General features: G+C 32.6%; 3 protein-coding genes across 3 annotated transcripts; all 3 read left to right on the forward strand.

Moving 5' to 3' along the window:
- Positions 1-463: 463 nt before the first annotated feature.
- LOC114184503 (uncharacterized) lies at positions 464-958 on the forward strand. The gene has a single exon (XM_028071812.1). The coding sequence runs from the start codon at positions 464-466 to the stop codon at positions 956-958; it is 495 nt and encodes a 164-aa protein (XP_027927613.1).
- Positions 959-6,300: 5,342 nt separating this feature from the next.
- Positions 6,301-12,039, forward strand: LOC114185235 (potassium transporter 8-like). The gene is made up of 8 exons (XM_028072847.2): positions 6,301-6,809; positions 6,901-7,390; positions 7,611-7,664; positions 9,484-9,744; positions 9,830-9,882; positions 10,043-10,166; positions 10,250-10,504; positions 10,627-12,039. The coding sequence occupies exons 1-8, from the start codon at positions 6,771-6,773 to the stop codon at positions 11,676-11,678; spliced, it is 2,328 nt and encodes a 775-aa protein (XP_027928648.1). The 5' UTR covers positions 6,301-6,770; the 3' UTR covers positions 11,679-12,039.
- A 13,238-nt stretch (positions 12,040-25,277) lies between these two features.
- LOC146886262 (uncharacterized) lies at positions 25,278-25,691 on the forward strand. The gene has a single exon (XM_085673364.1). The coding sequence runs from the start codon at positions 25,278-25,280 to the stop codon at positions 25,689-25,691; it is 414 nt and encodes a 137-aa protein (XP_085529490.1).
- Positions 25,692-27,142: the final 1,451 nt, after the last annotated feature.

Genomic DNA, 27,142 nt, shown 5'->3' on the forward strand with positions numbered 1-27,142 from the left:
CCCAACTCCCTTGACTTCCCATTGCCTATAGGGTTTTCCCACTCTTTCACATTCAGATCACTATTTTATTAGCAAAAATAAAGAGAGAAATTTCGTTATGAACGGGATTTGAACACACACCCTAGAAATTCCAAAGTTAAGACACCACCAATTCAACCAAATCATGTTTGTGTTAAATCCTCTAATTATATAATTATGTTAGTACCCAACATAACCATGCAATCTATTAAATTTAATAATCAATCAAATAACACACATATGGCATACATAGGACCTGAACCCAAGTCCTCTCACACAATCAAAGTACTCTCAACCACTTAAGCTAGTACTTTTCCACGTCACCACAATTAACATTAAATGCCATAAAGGCTTCTACTACCCGCATTTATTACATAATTATTAATTTAATTATTTAAATTTCCCTTGGTCTTACAAGCCTCAGGCGACAAGCATGGTCTACGCTATGACGGGAGTAGAGGCTAGAGGCTTAGCTGGGATGAAATGTTGTGTTTTGTATGACTCTGGAGTGACACACTCATTTGTGTCAAATGCATGCGTGAAAAAGTTGGGTCTACCGGTGTGTGAGCTACAGTGTGAACTTGTGGTGTCTACTCCAGCGTCAGGTTTGGTCAGGACATCGTCCTTGTGTGCTAGGTGTCCGGTGGTGGTAGAGGGACGCATGTATAAAGTGAATATGATCTGCTTACCTCTACAAGAGCTGGAGGTGATCTTAGGGATGGATTGGTTGTCTGCCAATCGTATCCTTATAGACTGGCAAGAGAAAAAGTTATTATTTCCCAATTCAGAGGAACCTGAGTTGTTGTCATCACATGGGGTTATGAAGGAGCTACAAGATGGTGCACAGTGTTTCATGATCTGCACACATCTAGAGGTAGAGGGAGAAGAAGAGAAGTTTGTCATACCGGTGGTAAATGAATTTGAAGATGTATTGCTATAGGTACGAATAGGGGCGAGAACTGGTAATCTCAGCCAAGCGATCTTGTCTCGCCTAAGCGAGACTGACAGGGACTCGCCCAAGCCTTTTGCGCGAACTGTCACTCAGGCGGGCCATCTTCTTTTTGAGCGAGAGAATGCCTCGCTCAAACGAGGAGATCTCACCTAAGCGAGCTAGTGCAGATGGCCACTATTCCTAAGTGTCGAGCTCTCGCCTAGGCGAAAGGAGCTCGCCTGAGCGAAAGTCCCTCTCGCCTGAGCGAGACCTTTCTGCTTCAGCGAGAAGCTGGGCGAGAATGTGGCTTGTTCTGTTAGTTCTTTGTTCTCCAATGTTGACTCTATGTTTGCATTGATCTTGCTTTGAAAGTATGAATTGGTTGTTTATGTATGAATGAGATAATCTATAGTCTGCGAAGAATGAGTTTAACATGATTGGGATATGCTACATATATGGTTGGTCCCATGGTTTGAGAATGATGAGTTGGTATGGATTTGACATGGAACATGAATGAGGGTTGGTTATAAAAGGTTGGCATGAGACTTATATGCATAATAAGTATTACTTGGTTGGTGGAATATGAATCGTATGTGGTTAGGACGTAATTCCATGAGCCTTTAGGGGAGACTTCATGGTGGTGCTTTAGTTGGTCGGGACGTAATTCCATAACCCCTGTTAGTAGGAGTTCATGGTGGTGCCCCATATATATAATTTGGTAAGGATTCAAGGTAAGGTTGCATTCTGATACTCTAAGGAGTCAGTTAGTCTCACATAGAGCGGACTAACTCTTGTGGTGAGACTAGCAGGAGGCCTAAAATTCATTAAGGATTAACCTTGTGTGGGGGTTGAGACATTGTAACACTTAGCTTGGGGGTAAGCAGCTCGGTAGAGTAGGGAAATCCACCACAAGTGCAAGAACCCGCTGAATCCGACTAAATTATATGTATCCGGATGAGTCGTGTCTGAGTCCTAGTGTATTGTGTGCAAGTCATAACATGATTGGTTGATATATATATATATATATATATATATATATATATATATATATATATATATATATATATATATGTATGTATATATATATATGTATGTATATATATATATATATACCTGTTGAAATATGAAGGTTGTGTGTGACAGCATGATGAATTATCTTCTGCTCTAACTTACCCTGTTGTTTATTTGATTGTTATGTGTATGATTTTCTCCTTTGCGATGATCATCAACCTGTTGATGTGAGCATATGTGAGAAACACCCGTGCTCATCAGGGCGATGGAGGTTCCGCTGCGTAGTCATTTAGGCTGTGTTCTATTCATTTGAGTCTCTTTCAGGGCTATGGCCCATGTATTTGTTGTCCTTGGGATTATTTTGAAATATTGTTGTTTTATTATTACGCTTCGGTACTGGCATCGTGGTGTGCCTTATAGATCATTTCTTGTTTTCCTCTAAATAACTGTAAGGAATAGTAGTTATACTCTAGAGCCGTCAAAATGGGTTATAACCCGCGAGCCAACCCGGCTCATAACGGATTCGGGTCGGGTTGGGTTGAAAAAAAATTACAAATTTCAGTACGGGTTAAAAATGAATCCAACCCATTAAAAAATCGGCTCATTCGGGTTGAACCCGTGATGAGCCGGGTTGGCTCACCAACCCGCCAATAAATTTTAAATATTTAATTAATATATATATATATATATATATATATATATATATATTATATGTATTATATATATATATGTATATTATATATACATAAGTACATTATATATATATATATATATATATATATATATATATATATATATATATATATATATTATAGGGTTAAATATGTTTTTGGTCCTTCAAGTTTCAATGAAATTTGAAATTGGTCCCTCTTCGAAACTTTTGACCAATTTAGTCCTTCATCTTTAGAAATGTATGAATTTAGTCCTTTTAACCAGATTTGTTAAGTTTATCTAACGTTTCAAGTACATTTCATTATAGTATTTGAATTGTTTACATCGTTTGACCCATTTTCGCTTAAATATTAACTCAAATATTATCATAAAATACGTTTGAAACTTCAAATAAACTTAACAAAATTTGATTAAAAGGACTAAATCTACGCATTTCTAAAGATGAAGGATTAAATTGGTCAAAAGTTTCGATGAGGGACTAATTCCAAATTTCACTGAAACCTGAGGGACCAAAAACATATTTAACCCTATATTATATATGATATATATATATATATATATAATATATTGTATATATTATATATGTATATTATATATATATATATATATATATATGTATGTATATATTGTAGATGAGGATAAAGAAGATGTTTCAAGAGATGAAAATGTTGTGGATTTATTCATTCAAGATTCTAATACTATAGTTTGATAAGTGACAATAATGATTTGATGTTAGATAGTAATTTATATTTTTGTGATTTTGGTTTGTATTTGAGGTTTAACATAATTTGGAATTTTATTTGGATTGTATTGAAGTTTATTTAGATTTTTAATCGTAATTATAATTTAATTTTCTTGAGATTGAAGAAAAAAAATTGTGTTTTTTTTTTTAATTAAGTGAGCCAGTCAGCCAACCTATTTAACCCGTCAACCCGTGGTGGGTCGAGTCGAGTTCTAATTTTGTTGGCTCGCTAATAAGTGAGTCGGGTTAAGTTGACCCACTAAGTGGTCAACCCGTCGCGGACCAAGCCGAGTTGGGTCGGATGACCCGTTTTGACAACTCTATTATACTCGAAGACCTTGTATCTATTACTATTTTGTATAATGTTCCATTTAATTATATTATATTTTAAATGAAACGTTACAGAAATCTTAAATATAAAAGGAGAAAATTGTTTAATGGGAATGAATATGAAAATAAGAATCTATTCATAAATTTTAATGGAAATTGGTTGAAAACGGATTTTATAATATTCATCTCATCTCATATCTTACTGTATATAAATATAATCATTTAAATTAAAATTTTCTCAGATCTAAGTAAATTATTTAAGCACAATATATGTTAAGAACGATTTAAATACATTACTAAATCTATGCTATTTAGTTAACTTAAAAGGTAGTCTTCGAGTAATATATTTGTTAAGATACCGATAAATACTTTTAATTAAATATGAATAATATGTTTTAATACAATTGTTTTACGAAGAATGTTAATCAGAGCGCCTTAATTTGTTAGGGTGTAATTAATAGTTATTAAACTTTGCAAAAATTCATAATTAAATATAACATTTATGAGTTATGACCTTAATTATTATTAATGTAATTTTATTTTATTTAAGATAAAATTATTGGTCAGCTGTAACTGAATTCTGATTTTTTATATTATAATTATTTTTTATAATTGTTTTAGATATTTAACATGATAGTTGATATATTTGATATTTTACTTTTTATTTTTATTTTTTGTTAATTTAAGTTTTTTTATGTTTAATTATATTTTAATTTTTAATAACATTAAAATGTAATTATTTTATTATTAAATTCTTTTTTAACTTTTTTTATGTGTATCAAATAAATGATCAGTTACATATTATAAGTATTTTTTTCTTTAAATCAAATAAAAATATATTAATGATAATTAATGTCAAAATTCATAAATATACAGTTAATTCTGAACTTTTACACAAATATATTCATTAACAGAAAATAAAAGTGTTTGTTTTTTTAATGATGACAATATTATGTTAATTATGTTTTATCTTTTTTATTAAAAAGATAATCTTTTGTTTTCTGTTAATTTAGGTTTTCTAATTTAATTATATTTCAATTTTTAACAATATCAAAATATAATTATTTAACTTTTTTTAGTGTGTAACAAATAAATTATTAATTACATTTATATAATACTTATATAAATACTTATGGGTTATTCTATCCTTTAAATAAAGTAAAAGTGCATTATAATTGTAAAGTTAGTAATTCATTTAATAATACAGTTACCTATGAGTCTACAGAATTTAATATTTATTAATTACACTTTAAATAGTGTCCTTAAGACGATGGTGAACACTTCTCTATTTATATTTAGTCTTAATTATAATTATTACTATTATGCTTATTGATTAGACATATTTAAAAGAAAATATTAAGTGTATATATTATTATCATTTTAAAATTACTCTACATACATTACTAGAAAATTTGCTTTATTAGTAAGTAATTTTAGTCACTAAGAATAGTTAGTCACTATAATGACCAATTTTGATATTAATTTACAAAATTAAAAATTATTGGTTACTAAAATAGTCATTGTTATAAATAAAAAATTATAATTGATCACTAATTAGTTAAAAGTTAAAGACTAATTTAGAAACTAGGTCATTTTGACAATCAAACCTAGATATCTAATTTTTTAGTGATCAATTTCCTTTGATAACTAAAATCATGATAACTAATTTTAAAGACAGTTTAATGACCAATTATAATTTTTTATTCATAATAATAACTATTTTAGTAACTAATAATTTTTACTTTTGTAAATTGATATCCAAATTGGACACTAAAATTGATCACTATTTAGAAGTCATATTAATATTATCTATTATTTTTAAAATTTTATATATTACATTAATTTTGTAATAACATTAAATTTATATTATAAATTTAAAAAGTCAAAATTCTAAATTCACACTTTACCCATTTTCTCAATTAAATGTTTCAAAATTCTGTTTTTCTATCGGATACTGATTCAAATAGTTCTCAAAGTAACTTATGAACAAAATTTGTCATTAAATCTGAAATAAAATAAATGTTTATCCTGAACTATACACAACAACAAAATACTATATATTATTATCTTATAAATATTGTTTAGCTGTTAAAGAAGATTAAAACTATCAGCAAAAACATTGGTCCATCACTTTTGTGAATTGAAAAGAAAAGAAAAAAAAAATAAAGAATGAAGTGGGAAATGCTAGTGATGATGAAAACGGATTCATTGTATTGGTTAAAAAAAGATGGGACTAAAATCTGGAATAAATTTAACTCCTTGAACTAATTGAAGGTTTTGTAACAGCTAGGTGCTAACAGCTGTGAAACCGAAACGTCCCCATAATTAGGACTGAGGGAAAGAGATAGACTTAGAAGTGTCTCTTTCTGTTGAGAAGTGGTCAGCGCTGTTGTCAGGTCACTCAAGAGTTCCAATAAGTGCATGCTTAGATGCAATCCTCTCTCTGTTTCTTATCCTCCTTCAAATGCAACTCATGTGATGCACCACCATCTTTTTTTCCTCTCACACACCCCATCACAATAATATATATATATATATATATATATATATATATATATATATATATATATATATATATCAAAACTTCCAATTTCACATTCCAAAACTATTATATTATATTCCTTCTAAACCAAACTGCAAACCTCAACACAAAGAGCATTTAGAAAAGGAAACCGAAAACTAGAATCCAAAATCACCACTGCAAAAGTTTTGTTTCTCTGCTCTCTCTCTCTCTTTCTCTCTTGTCCCCAAAATCTGTTCATTCTGACGACAACACTTAACCCTGTTATCTAAATTGGTTGGTGCTGGTGTTTTTTATTATGTTTGTTTGTTATTGTTTTGTCTGCATTTGAGCCTCTTTGTGAAAATAGTATTTTTATATAAGAGAAAACAAAGCATTAGAAGTTGTACCAAACTCTCTCCTTTGCCAAAATTAGTTTTTTATCCTAAGACTGGACTAGCTTGAACTGGGGGAGGGTGTTGATTCATGAGGGTGGCGTTCATTTTCCTTTGATATCTCAGGAAAATTGAAAATTTAAAGGTTGGTATTTTCTGAGACATTCCTTGATGGATCTGGAGTCTGTGATCTACAAAAACTCGGTTAAGGTATGGCATGTTGGAGTATCCTTCTCAGTATTATGTGTGAAAGAAAAAAAAAAGAACTTGTTTTTGACGTAACACTGATCACACCTTGCAGGATGGATCATGGAAGACAGTGTTAACATTGGCTTATCAGAGCTTAGGAGTTGTGTATGGCGATTTAAGTACATCCCCACTTTATGTTTACAAAAGCACTTTTGCTGAGGACATTCAGCATTCAGAGACCAATGAAGAGATATATGGAGTGTTGTCTTTTGTGTTCTGGACTCTCACACTTGTTCCACTCCTCAAGTATGTCTTCATTGTGCTCAGAGCAGATGATAATGGAGAAGGAGGGACTTTTGCTCTGTACTCTCTTCTCTGCAGGCATGCTCAGGTGGGGTTGTTGCCTAATGTTCAGCTTGCAGATGAAGAACTAACTGAGTACACCAAGGATGGAACAGTGCCAATTGATAAGAACAATGTTGGGTTGGGATTGAAATCGGTGTTCGAGAAACACAAGGTTCTGCAGAGGGTGCTGCTTGTTCTGGCTCTGATAGGGACTTGCATGGTTATTGGGGATGGTGTGCTTACACCTGCTATTTCTGGTACTGGGATTTCCAATGTTATCTGTGTTTTCGTCATGGCCAAGGTTTTAAACTGCGCTCGTGGTTTCTTCGGAATCTTTCACAGAGCTGGAATTGTGGACAAATGCAATCCGCAATTTGGGAGATCCGAGAAACCATGATGTTGCAGCTAAAATCATGGTTTTGGACACTGATGGTGGTTCTTGATGACTGAATTATTTGGTTTTTGGTTATTATGCAGTTTTCTCTGCCGTGTCAGGCTTGGAGCTTTCTATGTCTAAAGAACAGCATAGATGTAAGTTCCTTTCTGAATACAAGTAGTTGGTCGATTTAATCTCTTTTCATTATGTTTTGTTCGAGATTAATTTTAAGACTAGTTTGTGGTTAGCCTCTAATGAACACGAACAGGTCTTGAATTTAATTGAAGAAATATATTTTAATTTTAATAAGCTGCAAGATTGTTTGAAGTTCAGTTTCAAATATTTTATAATACAGTTGGAGGAGACACATATATAACTATTATACTATTGGAATTGGATTAATCGATTCAGAATTCAATTTTGATTAGTAAATTGCAAAATGCTTGGCATCTGGAACTATTCTCTGGAATATTTCCTAAAGAATTGTGTACATTTAGAATAGTTCTAATGGTTGCATCATGCAATACTGCTATTGATTTGGGGGAAGGGTTTTTGCTCTCTGAATGGCATATATGCTGAATAGATATTGATCATGAAATTATTGTTGTTAGCTATCACAATATATTTTTGTTTAATTTTTTCAATACAACCTATTTGAAATTTTAAATACCTTCCCTTTTTATGCTAACTATATCAAAGCGTTCGAGTTAGTGGACAAAAAGGGAGAACCAAATGCCTCCAAGTGCATGCATTATTGTGGGTCCCCATAAATATGTAATCAGGGCCAACTTCCTTGTTTTGATCGAAGTCAAATCAATGTCATGCTAAAATTTATATTAAAATAAATAATCCCTGCCAACTTGATAATATTGAATATATGATAAAGTTTGTGGTTGTGGCTGATAGAATATCAAGCACAGAAGAACTGAGAACAGTAATTTTTTATTAATTAAGTTTCATTAGAATATGATATGAGCATAGGAAATTACTAAATAAAGTTATGATAGGAGCAGAGTGGTATGGATAAGGTTTTTGAATAAACCATTATGGATCAATCTGGAACAGTAAAGCGATTATCTGATTGGATGACAAAATTAGGTAAGGACACAAGTAAATTTGTCATATACTGTTCCACTATGAATAATTAATGATGATCCAGGTACTCTTCAACTTAATTAAAACTTAATCACTGCAGTGCCTTAAACACTAAAATGTGATCATTCCTCTATTAAAGTTAGGCTTTTGATGCAAACTTCAGGTGCTGGACTTCTATTTGTTCTTCTAAGGTCATGTGTGATTCCCATAAGTATGTGTCTTCTTTAATAATATGACCTCTCACCAGTAGCTGCTTAATTTCAATTGGATGACTATGGCCAGTTGTATATAGATTTGATTCCATCCCATTATTCAACCTTTTTCCAGATGCATTCAAAGCATACTACTGTAGTTTATACTTTGTTTTGCTGCATTAGTAATTTTTCAGCACACAGAAATCAGAATAAGTTGACTATGTCAATTGATCTTTGCTCCACTTCTTCAGTTTCTGAAAATTCTGATTCCAATACAAATGTAACTAGGCACTGGCCTTTACCATTTACATGAGAACCTTACTGAATGTCTAAATCATGTGTGCCTTAATTGAAATAATATTTTACTCCTTATAATACTACAGTGTCTTGGATCTATATTCAAACATTTCTATTATCATCTGTGCATTTTCCTTTTCCTTTGGAAATACAACGAGGGAAACAATATTAAAGAGGGGATATTTTAAGATATTATAAGACTGGTTAATGAAAGGTTTCTATTTTCTACTCAGAATGTACTTGTTTAAGTGAATCTTAGAGATTCTAATGTTTGTTGGTTGTTTTTAGGTAGGACAATATACTGTTAGACTTCTAACTTAATTTCTCAGTATATATATCTAGACATTATTCTGAATTTTCCTGAAATATAAGTGTTTGTGTTGTGCAGATGTTGAAGTACCAGTTGCTTGTGTGATACTGATATTTTTGTTTGCACTTCAACATTATGGAACACATCGCTTGGGGTTCCTATTTGCTCCTGTTGTGTTGACCTGGCTACTATGCATTAGCTGTATCGGTATGTATAATATCTTACATTGGAACCCTCATGTTTATGAGGCTCTCTCTCCCTACTACATGTTCAAATTTCTGAAGAAAACTCAAAGGGGAGGTTGGATGTCCTTAGGGGGAATTCTACTGTGTATAACAGGTATATATAGTAATTCTACTTCACAACTGCTACATGTTTGACATATGTTTTAACTTCCTCTGATGTTGTCCCTCTTACGTTTCAGGTTCTGAAGCTATGTTTGCTGATCTAGGACACTTTTCACAGTTATCGATTAAGGTGCACAATTGGTAGCATCATTTTGAAATTGAAACTAAACTCATGATTTACATTCCCAATTTTGATTTGGAAGCAATGCATCATTGTTTTTCAATTGTTCATGAATGTGAAGCTGCATGGAAATAATGAACTGCATTAACAGAAAACCACTTACCTGCAGATTGCTTTTACCTTTCTGGTATACCCTTCTCTGATTCTGGCATATATGGGACAAGCTGCGTATCTTTCCAAGCATCATATTATTGAAAGTGATTACCGAATTGGGTTCTACGTATCTGTACCTGGTAAGATCTGTGTTTCTCACAACAAGGGGCACATTTTTAAAGAATGAGTATTTGGCTTACTCTTCCTTTTGAACTTGTTTTAGAGAAAATTAGATGGCCTGTTCTTGCAATAGCCATACTTCAAGCTGTGGTTGGAAGTCAAGCTATCATCACAGGTACTTTCTCAATAATCAAACAATGTTCTGCAATGGGATGCTTCCCCAAAGTCAAGATCATTCATACATCATCAAAGGTACACGGCCAGATTTATATCCCAGAGATCAACTGGTGTTTGATGCTACTTTGCCTTGCTATTACTGTTGGATTTAGAGATACAAAACGCATGGGAAACGCATCAGGTACTCTTTCTCCTCATGCACACGCAAATTAATATCAGTATATTAAAATTGTAGAAATCTTGATCATGGTTTTGAATGGCTTGTAGTATGTCTAATGAATTTTATACTTTTTCGTTGAACAGGCTTGGCTGTCATAACCGTCATGCTGGTCACCACTTGCTTAATGTCTCTAGTTATTGTGTTATGCTGGCACAAGAGTATTTTCCTAGCCATTGCCTTCATATTCTTCTTTGGGTCAATCGAAGCACTGTACTTCTCTGCATCCCTGATCAAGTTCCTTGAAGGAGCATGGGTGCCCATTGCCCTCTCGCTCATATTTCTGATTGTGATGTATGTGTGGCACTACGGCACACTTAAGAAGTACGAGTTCGATGTTCAGAATAAGGTGTCTATCAACTGGCTCCTTGGTTTAGGCCCCACTCTAGGAATTGTGCGTGTGAGAGGAATTGGCCTAATACACACTGAACTTGTGTCTGGGATCCCAGCCATTTTCTCTCACTTTGTCACTAATCTCCCAGCTTTTCATCAAGTTGTGATCTTCCTCTGCGTCAAATCTGTCCCAGTGCCACATGTCAGACCAGAGGAACGGTTCTTGGTTGGTAGAGTTGGCCCAAAAGAATACAGACTCTATAGGTGCATAGCTCGGTATGGTTATAGGGATTTTCACAAGGATGATATTGAGTTTGAGAAAGATCTTATCTGTAGCATAGCAGAATTCATTCGGTCCGATACTTCTGAATCAAACCAAGGATTTGAGAGTTTTGAAGATGACACAAAGATGGCAGTTGTAGGCACCTCAGCATCAAAGTCAGAAGGTATAAGGATGTGTGAAGATGATAACAAGAATAGTGAGATGGAAAATTGCTTAGAAATGAGGGTGGTTAAGTCTCCTGAAATAGTTAGGAAGAGAGTGAGGTTTGTTGTGCCAGATAGTCCAGAGATTGATTTGGGTGCAAGGGAGGAGTTGCAGGAACTAATGCAAGCAAGGGAGGGAGGAATGGCATTCATAATGGGTCATTCTTATGTGAAAGCAAAAAGAGGGTCAAGTTGGATAAAGAAAGTTGTGATCAATTATGGGTATGATTTCTTGAGGAGAAACTCTAGAGGACCAACTTATGCACTAAGTATCCCTCATGCTTCTATCCTAGAAGTTGGCATGGTCTACCATGTCTGAGTTTTGGCTACAACTTATGCAGTTTAGGTAAATCATACACAGTATAAATTGGTTGCATGCTACCAATCTTTTCATTTCATCTTTTTCTTATTGCTCTTCCTGGTACGTGGATAAATAAGATGTCAGGAGGGAATATTCTCCCACTGTCCAGGTAAATGAAGGTCAAGTGACCAATGGATATTTTTGTGGGAGGTATTTTAATTTTTTTTTTCAATAGAAAACTTTGTTATAGAAAGATTAGTTTGGTTGTGGATTGTGTATCTAGCAGGTCCTGGAACTTTGTAAGATGTGCTGCGTTAGTTCCTGAATGTATATGTTTTATACTACTCAGAATTGATACAAGGATTCCTGTTTGCAGTTTTGTTCAGGATCTTCAAACTGATAAAGGAACTTCAAACGTAATAAAGGAAAAGGTTAACATAAGAAACACTTCATATGTATTTGGCAGAATGTTTTTCCATAACTTTCGTATATCTATGTATCTACATCTATTATGTATCTACCTCTATACTTATATACAGAAGATTCATTTTTTTTTTGTTTTTTTTTTCAATTTTATTCTTCAAGTGTCTGTTTTTCTAAATTTAACCGTTTCATTTTTAAATTTAATTATTTTTTAAAACTAAATGAATAGAAAATATCTGCAAAATAAATAAAGTCTAACTGCAATTAAAGTGTAAAAATTATTTATATTTAATTTTATAATTATAATTTCATTAATTTTGTTCTTATAAAAATGTGAAGAAAGGTGTGGGTAACAATTGTTTTCACTACTCTATATACTATTAAGGAGATTCCTCATTTTGGTGTACACTTTTATTTCCCATTTTTATTCTTTAAAATATTTTTTTTAAATTAAAATAATTATTTTGTAATTTTATTCTTTTACAGACTATTTTTTAATTTACCACTTTTTAAATTCAACCATTTTTAGGCGAGATGAATTCGCTTGGGTGAAAGTAACAGTTTCCTCCCATTGTTCTACGCCTGCAAACCAGAAAAACAACCCAACACTCCCATACAAATCATTCATACACAAATACAATCATTTTTCATATTATTTTACACACGAAACAGATGGGAACAAACCACATACTTCAAACACGAAAATGGTCTAGCTCCCCTTACTTGGAATTAAGCTAATAACAGACTGTGACCCTTAAGCCAATGAACCCAGCAGCTCCAAGAGCAGGTTTATGAACCGGAACAACGACACAAAGAGAGAATAACATGGTGACTACTGTGAACCCTAATAGAAACCACGAAAACAAACTTAGAAAGGAGGGAGTATGATTCAAGGACCAACTTACGTGAGACGAGGTGAGCTTTTGAGCTAGCACGAACAAGATGGCACTAAACCCTAGCAAAGCTTCTGTTGAGAGGGAAAAGGGAGAGAGACGAGGTGAGCTTTTGAGCTAGCACGAACAAGATGGCACTAAACCCTAGCAAAGCTTCTGTTGAGAGGGAAAAGGGAGAGAGTAAGGTACTGTTTTCGCAAGAATGGCAGAAAGGAGAGGGGTTAGGCTGCCTTAAGGGCTTTGAACCCCCTATGGACCAGTCCTTAGGCCCAACAGATGGGGCTGGACTCCTTTAAATTTTTAGGACAGAAAAGAAGGTCTTATAATATGTTTTTGTTAAAGATACTTATTTTAGTTTAAATATAATTAATATAAAATAATGAATGAAATAGTTAAATCTAACGGAAGACAAAAATGATAAAAACAAATATTTTAATTTTAAAAATTGTTATTTATAAAGAATAAAATTGGGAATAAATATATGAGCACCAAAATTGGATATCCCTTTATATATTCGTATAGATTATTGTTTTTTGTCATGTAACTTCTAAATAATTATATTTTCATTTTTATCTTTTTCATAACCGTTAATTTAAATTTAATAATTGTTTAAAATAAAATAATTATTTTAACATTTTATCCTTTTAATTTATTATTTATTTAAATTCAGTTATTTTTTAAAATTAAATTAATTATCGACAATATGTGTCTATATATATACATATATAAATTTCAGTTATTTTTTGAAAATAATTTAAAAAGAAAAAGAACATTCTGAAACGCTTGTTGCCTAAGTTAGGGTGCCGACATTTACTATTTATGCAACTATTTTATATCTGCTACTATTAGTTTTTTATTAGATAATTTAGTTCAACATTTATTATTAAAACTGGATTATCGCACTAGTGCAGAATTTCCATTTTACCTCGCCTTATATGCCTCGGTTGACCAGAAACCGAAGCATATAATGGCGCGGTGGCATTTTTGTTATTAGAGTCAAGTTTTAGGCCTCGGTTCTCCAAATACCCGAAGCCAAAAAGGGGTATAGGCCCCGGTTCGCTCAAAACCGGTGCCAAAGAGGGGTATAGGCTTCGGTCCAATAGGACCCGAAGCCAAAAAGTTGCTGGAAGTCAGGGGTATAGGCTTCAGTCCAAGGAGACCCGGTGCCAAAAGGGGGTCAATGGCTTCGGTTCCTCTAACAACCGAAGCCATACTCTTTATTTAGGGTTCAAAATTCGCGAACCCTTCTTCCGCCCCACACCACCAGCGCCTCTCTCTCTCTTCGCGAGCACGAGCCTTCCCCAAAATCTTCCACACGCTGTCACCGGCGCCCGAGCCCCGCCGCCGCGTCGAATCCTCCCTCGTTGACGCCTCCGATCGCCCCAACTATGGCCTCGTGGTCCTCCGCCTAGTCGCGGAGACCTCCGTGGATGAGCAGATCAAAGCGGCTTCCGCGTCAGCGACTTCCAACGCCGCGCACGCCGAGGCCGTGCTTGGCGGCGAAGGAGAGGCAGGCGGCAGCATCGCAGGTTGGAATGGCGGCACCGGCGGAGATGGAGTGATCTTGGGTTGTTCTACTCTCCTGCAGTTTGTGTTTTGGTTTGAATGCAGGGTGATCAAGCACGCGGGGTTGGACTTGAAGCAGTTCGTGGAGGGTATCAAAGAGGGTGCTGCGGGTTCTAAAGCATTGGAGATATTTGGGGAGAGAATGATCGAAAGGGATTTCCGACCAGGTGGGTTTGCAGAGTACCAGGTGGCCAATGGACAGGGGAAGCTTGGCACGCAAGGGGTTATCTCTGTCATTCAGAACATCAATGGGATGAATCAATGAATCAATGAATCAAAATCCCTGTTCTATGTAGCCAAATAAAATGCTGATGTTGTAGAATGCTTAAGGTGGAACAAGTGTGCTGTGTTTTGTTTAAGGTTTTTGCTTCTTTGGTTATGTGTTGTGATAACTCTGCAGCAACCATGAGCGCAAAAGGGTGAGGTTCAGTCTGGCATGGTGGCCTGCGAAAATTTGAATTAAAAAAAAATATTTATTACCTATGGCCTCGGTCCTAACTGACCCGAGGCAGAAAGCTGTGTATATGGCACCGGTTTCAAAACAACCGAGGCATAAAACTGGGTCTATGGCTTCGGGTGATAACCGAGGCCAAAAGGTTTACCTTTTGGCCTCGCCCCAATATGCCTCGGTTCCAGACCCGAGGCAAAATGCGGAAAATAACCGGGGCAGAAAGCCCTTACTGCACTGGTGTCGTCTAATAAAACAAAAAAAATTAAAATTATATTTTTCCATATATTGTGAAGAATAAATGAAACATATTTTTTGGACCTAAGATTTAGGAGTATACTTTTAAGATGCGTGTATACAAGGAAAATAATATCAACACTTTTTTTTTATTTAATTAGTCGGATGATATCAACTTTCATTTGAATGCATCAGTTTGGTACTCACGTTTAAAAAAGTGTAAATAATTTCCCAACTTTCTAAAATATGTCTCAATTAGGTTCCTTTCAGACAAAATGTATCAATTGAGACTCAACTTTTTAGAAGATATAAAACCTACTTTTAGGCTAACGATTTTGGGTCTACGATTACGAGATGGACCGTGATGTTTTAGGTCAATGAGTTTTATCATTCTTGATTAATTGTAACTTGTGAATGTCGAGTGCATATGAACTTAGTGAAATGGCGTACTTGAAAGAATGTGCCTTTTGTATGCACCACTTAGTTGGCAACTTGGGTGACCCCAAGTATCAACCTACAAAATGTTCTCGAAATTTTATGGAGTGTCTCCAAGGTTAGAACATTTGGCATCGCACGGTGGACACCAAATGTTCGTACCAAAATTTAACGAGATGTCTTCAAGGTGGAGTATAGAGCTCTCAAGAGCTACACTTTTGCCTCCTACTGAGAGAACTCCAAGTTTTAAGGAGAAATAAATGGAAAATTCATTTGTAAAAGACTCTCTAATGCTTAAGTCATTAAGGGAGTAAGGATTTGTGTAATGATAATAAGTATAGAGAGTATGAATTGAATCTCATAGTTGAGTGTTAACTAAGTATTGAGTCTTGATTAAGTACTCCATATGGGGTACTGTATTTATGTATTTGTAAGCTTCCTAGGTCATGAGTAAACAAATATATTTAAACAAATTTTGTTACTTGGGTATAATCAAGTATTATATCTTAGAGATATTAGATAATAGATTATTATATTGTAATATGTTGGGGATATTAGATAATCAATTATTGCATCTTAATATCTTGAAGATATAATAGAATTGATAATAAGTTATTATATAATAAGATATCAACTGTAAGTATCTAGGACATATTTCATAATAACTTAGGAATATAACAAAATCTGATAATAAGTTATTGTATTATAAGATATTAATCATAAATATCTTGGAGATATTTCATAATATCTTAGGGGTTTGTACATAAGTCCCCCAATCTGGAAGCCAAAAATAAGGTGCAGGTGGATCATATTGATGGATGAAAGAGTTTTATCATTCTCCGTTAGTTGTAGTTTGCAGATATTAGGTGCATGTGAACTTAGAAGAACATGTCTTGTTAAACCTTGCTCGGTAAAAAGCCCAATTTAAGGGAAAAAAATTCAAAATAAGAAAAAAAGTACACATCTCTTTATGATAATCAATTACCAAATGCACAACTTGTGTGGATGTGTGGCCATTCGAAGTAGTTTCCACATATGTTTCCATTTGAACTTATGTGTCATGGTTAAACACTTATAAAGTAGTTCTTAAATGAATTTTACTTTGAGCTTATGCATTGCTTTTAATGGTTTTTTTTTAATAGTTCTTAGATGGCTTTCCATCCAAGCTTATACATTTCTTTCAACGCTTTTGAAAGAGTTCTTGGATGACTTTTCATTTGAGCTTATGCGTTGTTTTTAACACTTTTGGGATAGTTCTAGAATGGATTTTCATCTAAGCTTATATGTTGCACTTAACACTTTTGAAATAGTTCTTGGATGACTTTACATCCAAGCTTATGCATTGTTTTTAATGCTTTTAATATAGTTTTTAATGCTTATGCATTGATTTTAATGCTTTTAAAATAATTGTCGAATGGCTTTTCATTCAAGTATATGTGTTGTTCTTAACGCTTTTGAAATAATTCTTGGTTGACTTTTCGTTTGAGTTTATACGTTGCTTTTAATGATTTTGAAATAATTCTCATATTGCTTTCCAACCAAGTTTGTGTAAATTATCGTTACAATCATCAAGAACCTATTTAGTGTGAGTGTTGTTACAAAATGATGGTTTTGAACACCATCATTCTCTGTTATATACAACAAGAGGTGATAAGCTTGTCCATGAAGTTCAGTATCCTTAAAACACTTATTCTCACAATTTTCTAGGCCATAAATCGATCTAGGTCCTTGAACACCACCACCTTGACGTTATATGTAGGAGCAATTTCATATTCGAGTCACTAGAGATTTTATTTAAGTCGATGTCGAACACATTTTAGGAGAGGTTGGACATGGCAGCAATGATGCTTCATTCTCTAATGATGGAAGGACCATAGAGAGGGAAACACTTTTTTTAAACATGGTCAATGTGGTGGCATTTGCTTAGTGGAAGGATTCAAGATCTAGTGACAAGGTTGGTGAAATGAGAGTCTTGGGTATAGGGAGAGCTTCATGTAGAGGTGGTTGTGGTGTTTGGTTTAGTAGAGTTCAAGTATTATACAAAAGTGATACATGTGAAACCAATCATCCCCACACCATGTCAGAATCAGTGTACACTCATCACTGATTGCACCAATTAATGTCATGCCATGCTCAATTATTTTGTGGAGGCATGATAAGGTTTACCTACCCCACAATGGGCACTAAATGTTCTTAACAGAATTTGGCGAATAGCCTATGAGGTAGATGAAAAGTCTCTAATGGCCTAACCTTTGTCACAGAGTGATGATGGCCTAGGCTCACTGTTGGGAGTGGAGGAGAAGTCAACTTGCAAAGACTCTTTGACATTTAAGTTAGTAAGACTGGATTGATAATATGATAATAACATGATAATAATATGATAGTATTTTAGTAAAGAGTATTAAATGAATACTTCTTGTGGTCAAATAATGTATTTATAGACCTCTTAAATCTATGAGTATAAGAAATATATTAACTGGTAATGTTAATATACCTTTAAATAATAACTGATACACAATAATAACATGTTATTATCATTAGAATATGCTCTTTATAATTGGGCATTTTAGAGGATATCAAGCCTACTTTTAGGGTGATGATTTTTAGCATACTTTTATGCCCGAGCATGTACAAAAACAATATATATATATATATATATTAAATTGAAAAAATATTTAAAAGAATTGGTGAAAGACATATCGATGGCATACCACCTAACTATGGCCAAACACACTAAAGAAGGGTTGGAGTCATTTGTGGACGATGGGCACAAGCTTTCATCATCATGGCCAATTAGTGAGTTCTTAGTATAGTAGGTTTATTTCAGGCTTTGTATTATGGGTTAAATGGTCTAGGATTTCTTTTGGGCCTAGGGTTGTAGTGTAGGATTTTGGGCCTAGAATAGGTTAGCCTTAAGGAGACACATGGTTCTAAGGTAAAAACCCTAGCTTGGAGCGCAAACTTTCTAAAAAACGGTAACTTTATGCTCACATGAGAGAGATTCTGAAAGCTTGTGGGTCATTGGCTAGATTGGTTTTGTAAGACCCGGGAAAATTAAATAATTAAATAAATAATTATTTAATAAATGCGGGTAGTAGAAGCCTTTATGACATCTAATGTTATTTGTTGTGACGTAGAAAAGTACTAGTTCAAGTAGTTGAGAGTACTTTGATTGTGTGAAAGGACTTGGGTTCGAGTCCTATGTACGCCATGTATGTGTTATTTGATTTATTATTAATTTTAATAATATGCATGATTATGTTGGGTGATAACATAATTATAGAATTAGAGGAATTAACACAAACATGATTATCGTTTGTAAGAGTGAATCAAGAGAGCTGGAATTGGAGGGCACTAAGAGAATTTAATTTTTGGGCAAGAAGAACCATCATCCTTCCTTGTTTTTAAGCATAGGAAACCAGGTAAGGGGAGCTATTTTTGTTTATGTAGTTTTGCGCATGTGTGACAGCCATAATCTCATAATTTGGTGCTTTATTGACATGAATTTTTATGCTTGTATGATTTTATGTGTGAATTGCTATTTTGACATTGTTGGGAAAGCCTTTTGTACAATTGGGTTTGAATATGATTGGGGTAATTGTATTATAGGGCTATTGTGGTTCAATCTCGAATTGTGGTGGTTCAATTAGGTCTAAGCATGTCCATAAGAATTGTTGTTGCCTAAGGAATGCGTGATAATGTTTGTTTGGGGTTTTGGTTTGGAAATTCTGCGTTGTGCGTGCGTGAACAAGGATCCCATATGCTAATCTCGCTCAGGCGAGCCAGGCTCTCCTAGGCGAGAGTTGCAAAGTCTTAATCTTGTTTCTGCTCGAGCTACTCGCTTAGGCGGAGTGCCCAGGTTTTTGGGCGACCTGTTATCTCGCTTAGGCAAGTACCTCTCGCCTAAGCGAGAAATCGAGGCGTAGGCGAGACCTCGTACTTAACTTTGTGTTTTGCTTACTCGCCACCCAGGCGAGAGTTTTTGGTGTTAGGCGAAGGGCGATCTTGCCCAGGTGAGGAGAGACTCGCTTAAGCGAGACTTCGCAAATAAACCAGGTTAGCACACTCGCTCAGGCGAGAAAGCTTGGCCTAAGCAAGACAGGCATGGTCGCTTAAGCTAAGGCTTCTAGCCCAAGCGAGTTTAGTGCAGTTGTGGGTATTGTTTGTACGCATTGATGCGAACGTGGATCAGGAGATGTTGTGCCATGAGCGGGTAGGTTCATGGATGGTGGTTGACATGTGATGGTATGAGCAGGGAGGTTCATACTTAATTACTCTCCTGTGGGGATACGAGCGAGGTAGGTTCGTATGTTTCGTGCTCACAGTTGAGAGATGCTGCGTGCGGGGAGGTACGTAGCTAGTGGATCACATGTGTTGGACTATGGGCGGGCATGTCCATAGAGTAGGACTACGGGCGGGAAGGTTCGTAGAGGCAGGACCACAAGCGGGCAGGTTCGTGTGAGCATCATGAATCCTGAGTCCATGACTAACTTTGTTGTTAAATTGGAGGTTTAAAAGCCTTGAAGGTATTAAGGATGTGACCATGGTCTAACTATGAGAATATAATTGGGTGTATTTAGATTATTTAATTTATATGTTTCTTATATTCTTTTGAGCTCACCCTTTATGTTTGTGATTAGCGATGATCGTGTAATTCGTTACACGGGAGCATATGTTGATACAGGTGATGCCGAGGGTGCTCAGGCGACGGAGTGAGGGCTAGTTGGGATTAGAGCTAGGAATATTTCTACTATGTTTACATTATGTTTTGAAATTTTGGAATTGTATCGACATTATGATTTAATTTCATATAAAATTTGGCGCGTATTTACACATTTTAAATTTTCCTGCTTTGGAAATAATAAAATTACGACTTTTGAATTTCACTTATATATTGGTTTATTTTAATTAAGTAATATTCCTTAGGGATGTTACAGGTCTCCAAGTTGCTCTTTTTGGTGAGACACATGCTTTTGCCATGTGGCATGCTCCTAATGGAGATGATTAGTGGTCATGTGTCATGTTCCTAGTGGAGAGAATTAGGGGATATGTGTCCTCCTCCTAATGGAGAGACTTTTGCCTTGGTCTCCAAGTTAAAGTATTAAGGTTTTGCTTCTACAATTTGGAGACACCATTAGGGTTACCTAAGCTTATAAATGTATCTCCCCATGTAAAAAAACTACCTTTGAATTGAGTCTTGTTATGCTGCCAAATTTGTGCCATACTACTATCTAAGGTCACCAAAGGTTAGAGCGCTCCTTCCATGTTCTCTCTAGTCACCCTTCCTTGAGAGTTGACCCAACTTCTCTTGAGAGCACCCAAACACCACAACATTTACACCATAATCTCACTAAAATCGAGCCATATACCTTTATTCCTCATAGCTTCCTTGCACTACTCATAATTGGACTCACCCATCTTACTTAAATCATATAGTTTGGAGGAGGAGTCCACCATCACATATTAGTCAATCATTTGACATAATGGATCAAGATTTCTAACTTATCTAGGTAACTTTGGGTTAAACGTATAATTATTAATAATTAAATGTAATTATTACATTAGGTTTATGTTCACATTGGTGTCAATATTGCCTTCAAACCTATTACTTTTTATCTTTGTCTAGCAATTTGTTTGTTGAAGGATGTCAAATCTTTCTTGTAAACAATAAATGAATAAAATAGTATATGATTCTGTGAGTTTTTTTTTTCTTCAAAGTGATACTTTTGTTTTAAATTGGTTAAATTATATTTTTGCTCTCCATTTTCGTAGAAAAATATCGATTTGGTCTTCTGTTTTTTATTGTCTCAATTTGGTCCCTATTTTGGAATGTACTAACAATGTTAAAGAGATGCCACATGTTAGTTCATTTTTTTTAATTTAAACTAGAATAAAGAATTTGCCACATGTTAAACTAACGTCGTGCCACATGTCACTGTTACACCATGTGTCATTTCCTCATTCTTAATTAGGTTTCTATACTTTTATTTTGTCTTAACTTAGTCCTAATTTTTGTAAAAATTGAGCAATTTTGTCCCTCTCCAACTTAAAACCAAATTTAATTTTTAGGCTTAAATATACATTTGGTCCCTATTTTTGTTGATTTTATTCCATTTGGTCCCTATTTTCGTTTTATGTTCAATTAGGTCCTCATTTTCGTCAAATTATGGTCAATTTGGTCATTTTCACTAACGGTGTTTAAATAGTTAACGTTTTTGAACAGTACATGCCACATGTCAACTCCTGGTTTTTTTTATTTAATTTTTTAATTTTTTAAATTTTTTTAATTTCAAAAAAATGGTCCACATGTCAAGTCACAATTGTGCCATGTGTCAGTTTGTGGTAGTACTATTTTTTTTGTTCAATTTAGTCCCTATATTCGTTATTTTTGTTCAATTTAGTCCCAATTTTTGTTAAAATAAATCAATTTTGTCCTTTTAAAATTGACACTAAATTTAATATCTTTTATACAAATTATATTAATATCTTTTCTAAAATTGACCTTTAAATTTATTATTTTTTAAATTCAATTATAAATTATTAAATTTAATTATAAATTGAATAAATTCTTATATTTAATTTATACATAGAATATAATTATTTAAAATATTATACGAATATAATTATTAATTTTTTTCTAATATTTATATTCTAAAATATTTTTAAAATTGATATATAAAAATATTTTAAATATTCAAAATATTTTAGAAAAATAAACTAATATTTGTAAAATTAACATTTACATATAAAATATTTTAGATTTTAATATCTAAAATGCAATAAAAATATTAAATATTTTAAATTTAAATGTAAATTTTACAAATGTTAATATATATTTTTAAAATTTTAATAATTATATTTTAATAATATTTAAATAATTATATTCTATTTAACAATTGAATCTAAAAATTATATCAATTAATAATTAAATATTATAATTTATAATTAAATTTAAAAAATAAGTAATAATAATGTCAATTTTAAAAATTAAATGGTTTTATTTTAACAAAATTTGGGACTAAATTAAACAAAAATAACGAATATAGGAACTAAATTGAAAAAAATAATACTACTAGAAACTGACACGTGGCACTAGCATTGACACGTGACACAATTGTGACTTGACACGTGGACACTTTTTTTGAAATTAAAAAAAATTTAAAAATTTAAAAAAAATTTAAAAAAAATTTAAAAAAAATTTAAAAAAATTTGAAAAAACCAGGAGTTGACACGTGGCATGTACTGTTAAAAAACGTTAACTATTTAAACACCGTTAGTGAAAATGACCAAATTGACCTCAATTTGACGAAAATGAGGACCTAATAGAACATAAAACGAAAATAGGGACCAAATTGAATAAAATCAACAAAAATAGGGACCAAATGTATCTTTAAGCCTAATTTTTATATAAATGGTATACAAATATTTTTATTAAATATTTTTAACAAGATTAAGTTTATTTAAATTTCCATTGTACATTGAACTTTATTTAAAATTATTCTAAAGTTGTTAATAGAAAATAATGCTAATAAAAAAAAATCAAATAACGGTATTGATATTTTATTATACATCATACTTTAATTTTTTTATTTATTTATTTCAAATAATATATTTTTAAAATGTGTAAATTCAATAATTTTAACACAAATGTTTGAGTTGATATAAAAATAACAATTATATAAATTCAAATGTAAAATTTTAAAACAATTTTAAACAATTTATATAAAAATTTAAAACAAATAAATTTGAAAATTGAAAACAATTTTAAATAAGGTTGAATATGAAATAAAAATTTAAATAAACTTATTTTGTTAAAAATATATAATAAAAATATCAATTTGAATAAAAATATAAAATTTAATAAAAAAATTTGTATAACATTTATTTAAAATTTAATTTTTGTTTCTATTTTAAAAGGGACGAAATTGCAAAATTTTAACAAAAACTTAGACTAAATTAAGACAAAATAAAAATACAGGGACCAAATTGAGAATGAGGAAATGACATCCAATGTAAAAGTGACACATGGCATTGTCACTGTCATATCACACTATTATTGTCACGTGACATAACGTCAGCTTGACACGTGACAATTTTTTTAATTTTCTTAAAAAATTAAAAGAATAATTTTTTTTTTAAAAGATTAAACTGCCATGTGACACCTCTTTAACGTTGATTCTACAATATTAGCAAAAATGACTTGATTGCATTAAACTTTTCAAAATAAGAATCAAATTGAGATAAAAAATGGACTAAATAGATATTTTCCTACAAAATTGGAAATCAAAAAAGCATAATTTAATCTTTTAATTTTTATGTCGAAGAATTTCTTCAAATGGTGAGTCAGTCCTCCGTATTCTTTTTCTTGGGATCTTCTTAAGGTGGTGTATAATTTCCATCTTTGCAATCTCTTTAGCAACTTGTTCTTACTTTTATTTTTCATCCTTGAATGTTGCAACCATGGTGATGCTTCCACGAGCTTATCATCCTATTTCATGCGTTTTTGAATTCTCCAACACGCTCTTAGGTTAGCCAATCCTTTTATCTTTTTAAGGATTACACCACATTATTAAGACCAGAACAATCTAATGTATGTCTGGAAAGACTAGATTATTTCTTAAAGGAAATCTTTAATATTAATGAATATCAATAAAATTGAATTAATCTCTATACGGTTTACTAACTTTCTTGTTTAGTATAATTATGATCAAATACATTAGAACATTCTAAATATCTTATAAAATACTAGATGATCCATCAGTTTGTCTAGACAATTAATGTTCACTAAAACTTAATCAAAGTTGTAGCAAATTTTGTTTTATATTTAAAAACAACATACATTATAGTATGATACAAGTTACTCAAATGAAACTTCACCACAATAGGGAGCATTCTACAATTCCGCTGTCAACAAGTACTATCCTTATATTAAATTATAAAATATAATTTGTGTGCTTTATGAAGGTATACATTTATTTAATATTATTTATTATTTTGTTATATTCGAGATAAATGACAATTTAATTTTTTTTTCTTAAATCTTAAAGTGTTGTCTTAATAATAAAACAAGTGCTAAGATGGACAATACGTCATAGCTAAAATTTGACTCTATCAATATTATTTCAGGTAACTTAAGATTGGATCCAATATATTATTAATTAACAAGGTACTAACTTAAGGTCGGATTAACAAGATACTAAGTTAAGGTCGGATCAAATATATTATTAATTAATAGGGTAATTTATTTATGGTAATAAAAACCCGAGGAGTCTAGAAAGATAGAATCTTCCAATAAAAGAGTATAAAAATGAAAAAAGCTTATAGAATGAAATGTTGCGATTAATTTAGATTAGAAGATTCTAATTCTATTAAAGTTGTGTTTGGGAAAAACTAGTATGTGGAGCCAACTGGCATAGGACTTTTGAAGGGAAGTTGGTAACTAATTATTAATCTGGCAATATCTGTTCTGCGGTGTTATTTTTGCTAAAACAAGTTCTGCATTGGTTCATTATCTCGCAGAATGCAACAAGCAAGACAGAAAGGGAGAGAGAGAGAGAAAGAGTTTTACTATCACAAACATTATTTCCGATTCCCTCTCTCCTTTCTCCGGCGAAGATGGCACGATCATCGACCAGAATAAGATTCGTCGATGACGACTTGCAAGATATTGCGTTCGCCAAGAGAGGTTGTTGCTTCAACTTTTCCTGCTTCGAAGACAGCAGCTCCAAAACGACGTCGTCGCGGAGGAAGCTAGTGAGGGAGAAGAAGGTGAAATGGTGGAGTAAGATAAGGGAATGGTCATGGAAAACCTTCGTTCGTCGGTTCAGTAATAAAAATCGCGCCATTGGGTATAGAAAGCAAGGCTCGTTCCACTATGATGCTCGTAGTTATGCCCAAAACTTCGATGAAGGAACTAAAGAGAAACGAGAGGAACATTATGCTTATGATTTTTCGTCTCGTTACGCTTCTGTTCCATCGTCGGCTAAGTCTTCCATGGACCTCGGAAAGTATGGCCCCTCCTTCATTTGACTGCTGGGGAATGTGCTCATGTTAAGATCAAGGGTTTCTTTGTTTTCCACTAAAACTCTCTAAGACAAAAAAAAAAAAAAAAAGAAAAAAAAAGTCAAACATTTTCTAAATAATATATAGTTTGAATCTTCTTCTTTTTTTTCGAACTAACTAGGTAAAGATTTCGTCGCCAAAGCTAAGGTCACCACGAACCTATTGATTAATTCTGGTTGGTGAAGTTATTCGAAGCCAGTGACAAAAAAATAAAAAATCTTGTCCAATTATTTTTATTCTTTGATTTAGAGATTGGAAGTGTTGGAAACATTTATTGCATGTTAAAAAAATTGTAACCATTAAATAATAATGCGACATTTAAGAGATCAGAAGTATAAGATATCCATTCTGGTGTGCTCCAACGTATTTGTTAATGTTATTATTTAACTAGTAGCGGATTAGGGCGATGCATAATTATCTTTTATTCCTAATCAATTAACGAAATAAATTTATTAGTATAAAGGCCAAAAGCAGGATAAGGCATATTCATTTTAGATAATAGCTTTGTCACACAGACATTCTTAGATTACAAAAAAATAGTAATACAAAGTAAGTCTAAACCAAGTAGAGTTGCGCAAAACGTAATGAACTATTAAAAATTGTATTAAATTAAAAGGTAGTTTGTTTGAACTGCACTCCAATAGAAAATAGTTTAGACAAATTGAACTGAATTATTTTCTTTTTCTAACAAAATGAACTAAACTGTTATAAATTGAATTATTTTATGAATTACACTATTTTTAAATTGAATCGCACTCTTCTTTAACCGAATTGTATTATTTTTGAATCGTTCTTGAAATAAACCGCACTATTTTTGAACCGAAATGTAGTTCATCATTTAAATTGATAATAAATTATTACATCAATTTAAAATGTTGAATTTTTTCTTTAAATTTTTAAAATTTTTGCTAATAAACATAAAAAATATATTAATAACGAATTAAGTTAAAGTACTTTGTAATATTTATCCATGTACATAATTTGAAATTAACGTTTTTATGTAAGTAAAGAGTATTTTATGTATTCACATTATTTTTAAATTTAAATGAAATACAAATTTAGTTAAAACACTATATATTTAAAACTATAAAAATATATTTGAAGAAAGAAATACGGGGATTGAGAAAACACAACCTAAAATTAGATATAATATGACATGATTTTGTTACGTAGTAAAACGATAATAAAATAAAACTTAAGATATTATTTATAAAATTTAAGTCTGTCACTATTATACCCCTTCCATGAATAATAGTAATTATGTGATATATAAAGAAAACACATTTGATTTCATGATGAAACTATAATTAAAAGAGGCCGATTTTATTTTTTGTTTGGTATCCGGAAAAATATTCAAAAAATAGTGTTGGAAGTATTAAATTTTCTTTATCATAGATAATTACATTAATTAATATAAA

The sequence above is a fragment of the Vigna unguiculata genome, chromosome 5, assembly GCF_037176805.1.
Source record: "Vigna unguiculata cultivar grain cowpea cultivar isolate G323 ecotype 2 chromosome 5, ASM3717680v1, whole genome shotgun sequence".
Lineage (NCBI taxonomy): Eukaryota > Viridiplantae > Streptophyta > Magnoliopsida > Fabales > Fabaceae > Vigna > Vigna unguiculata.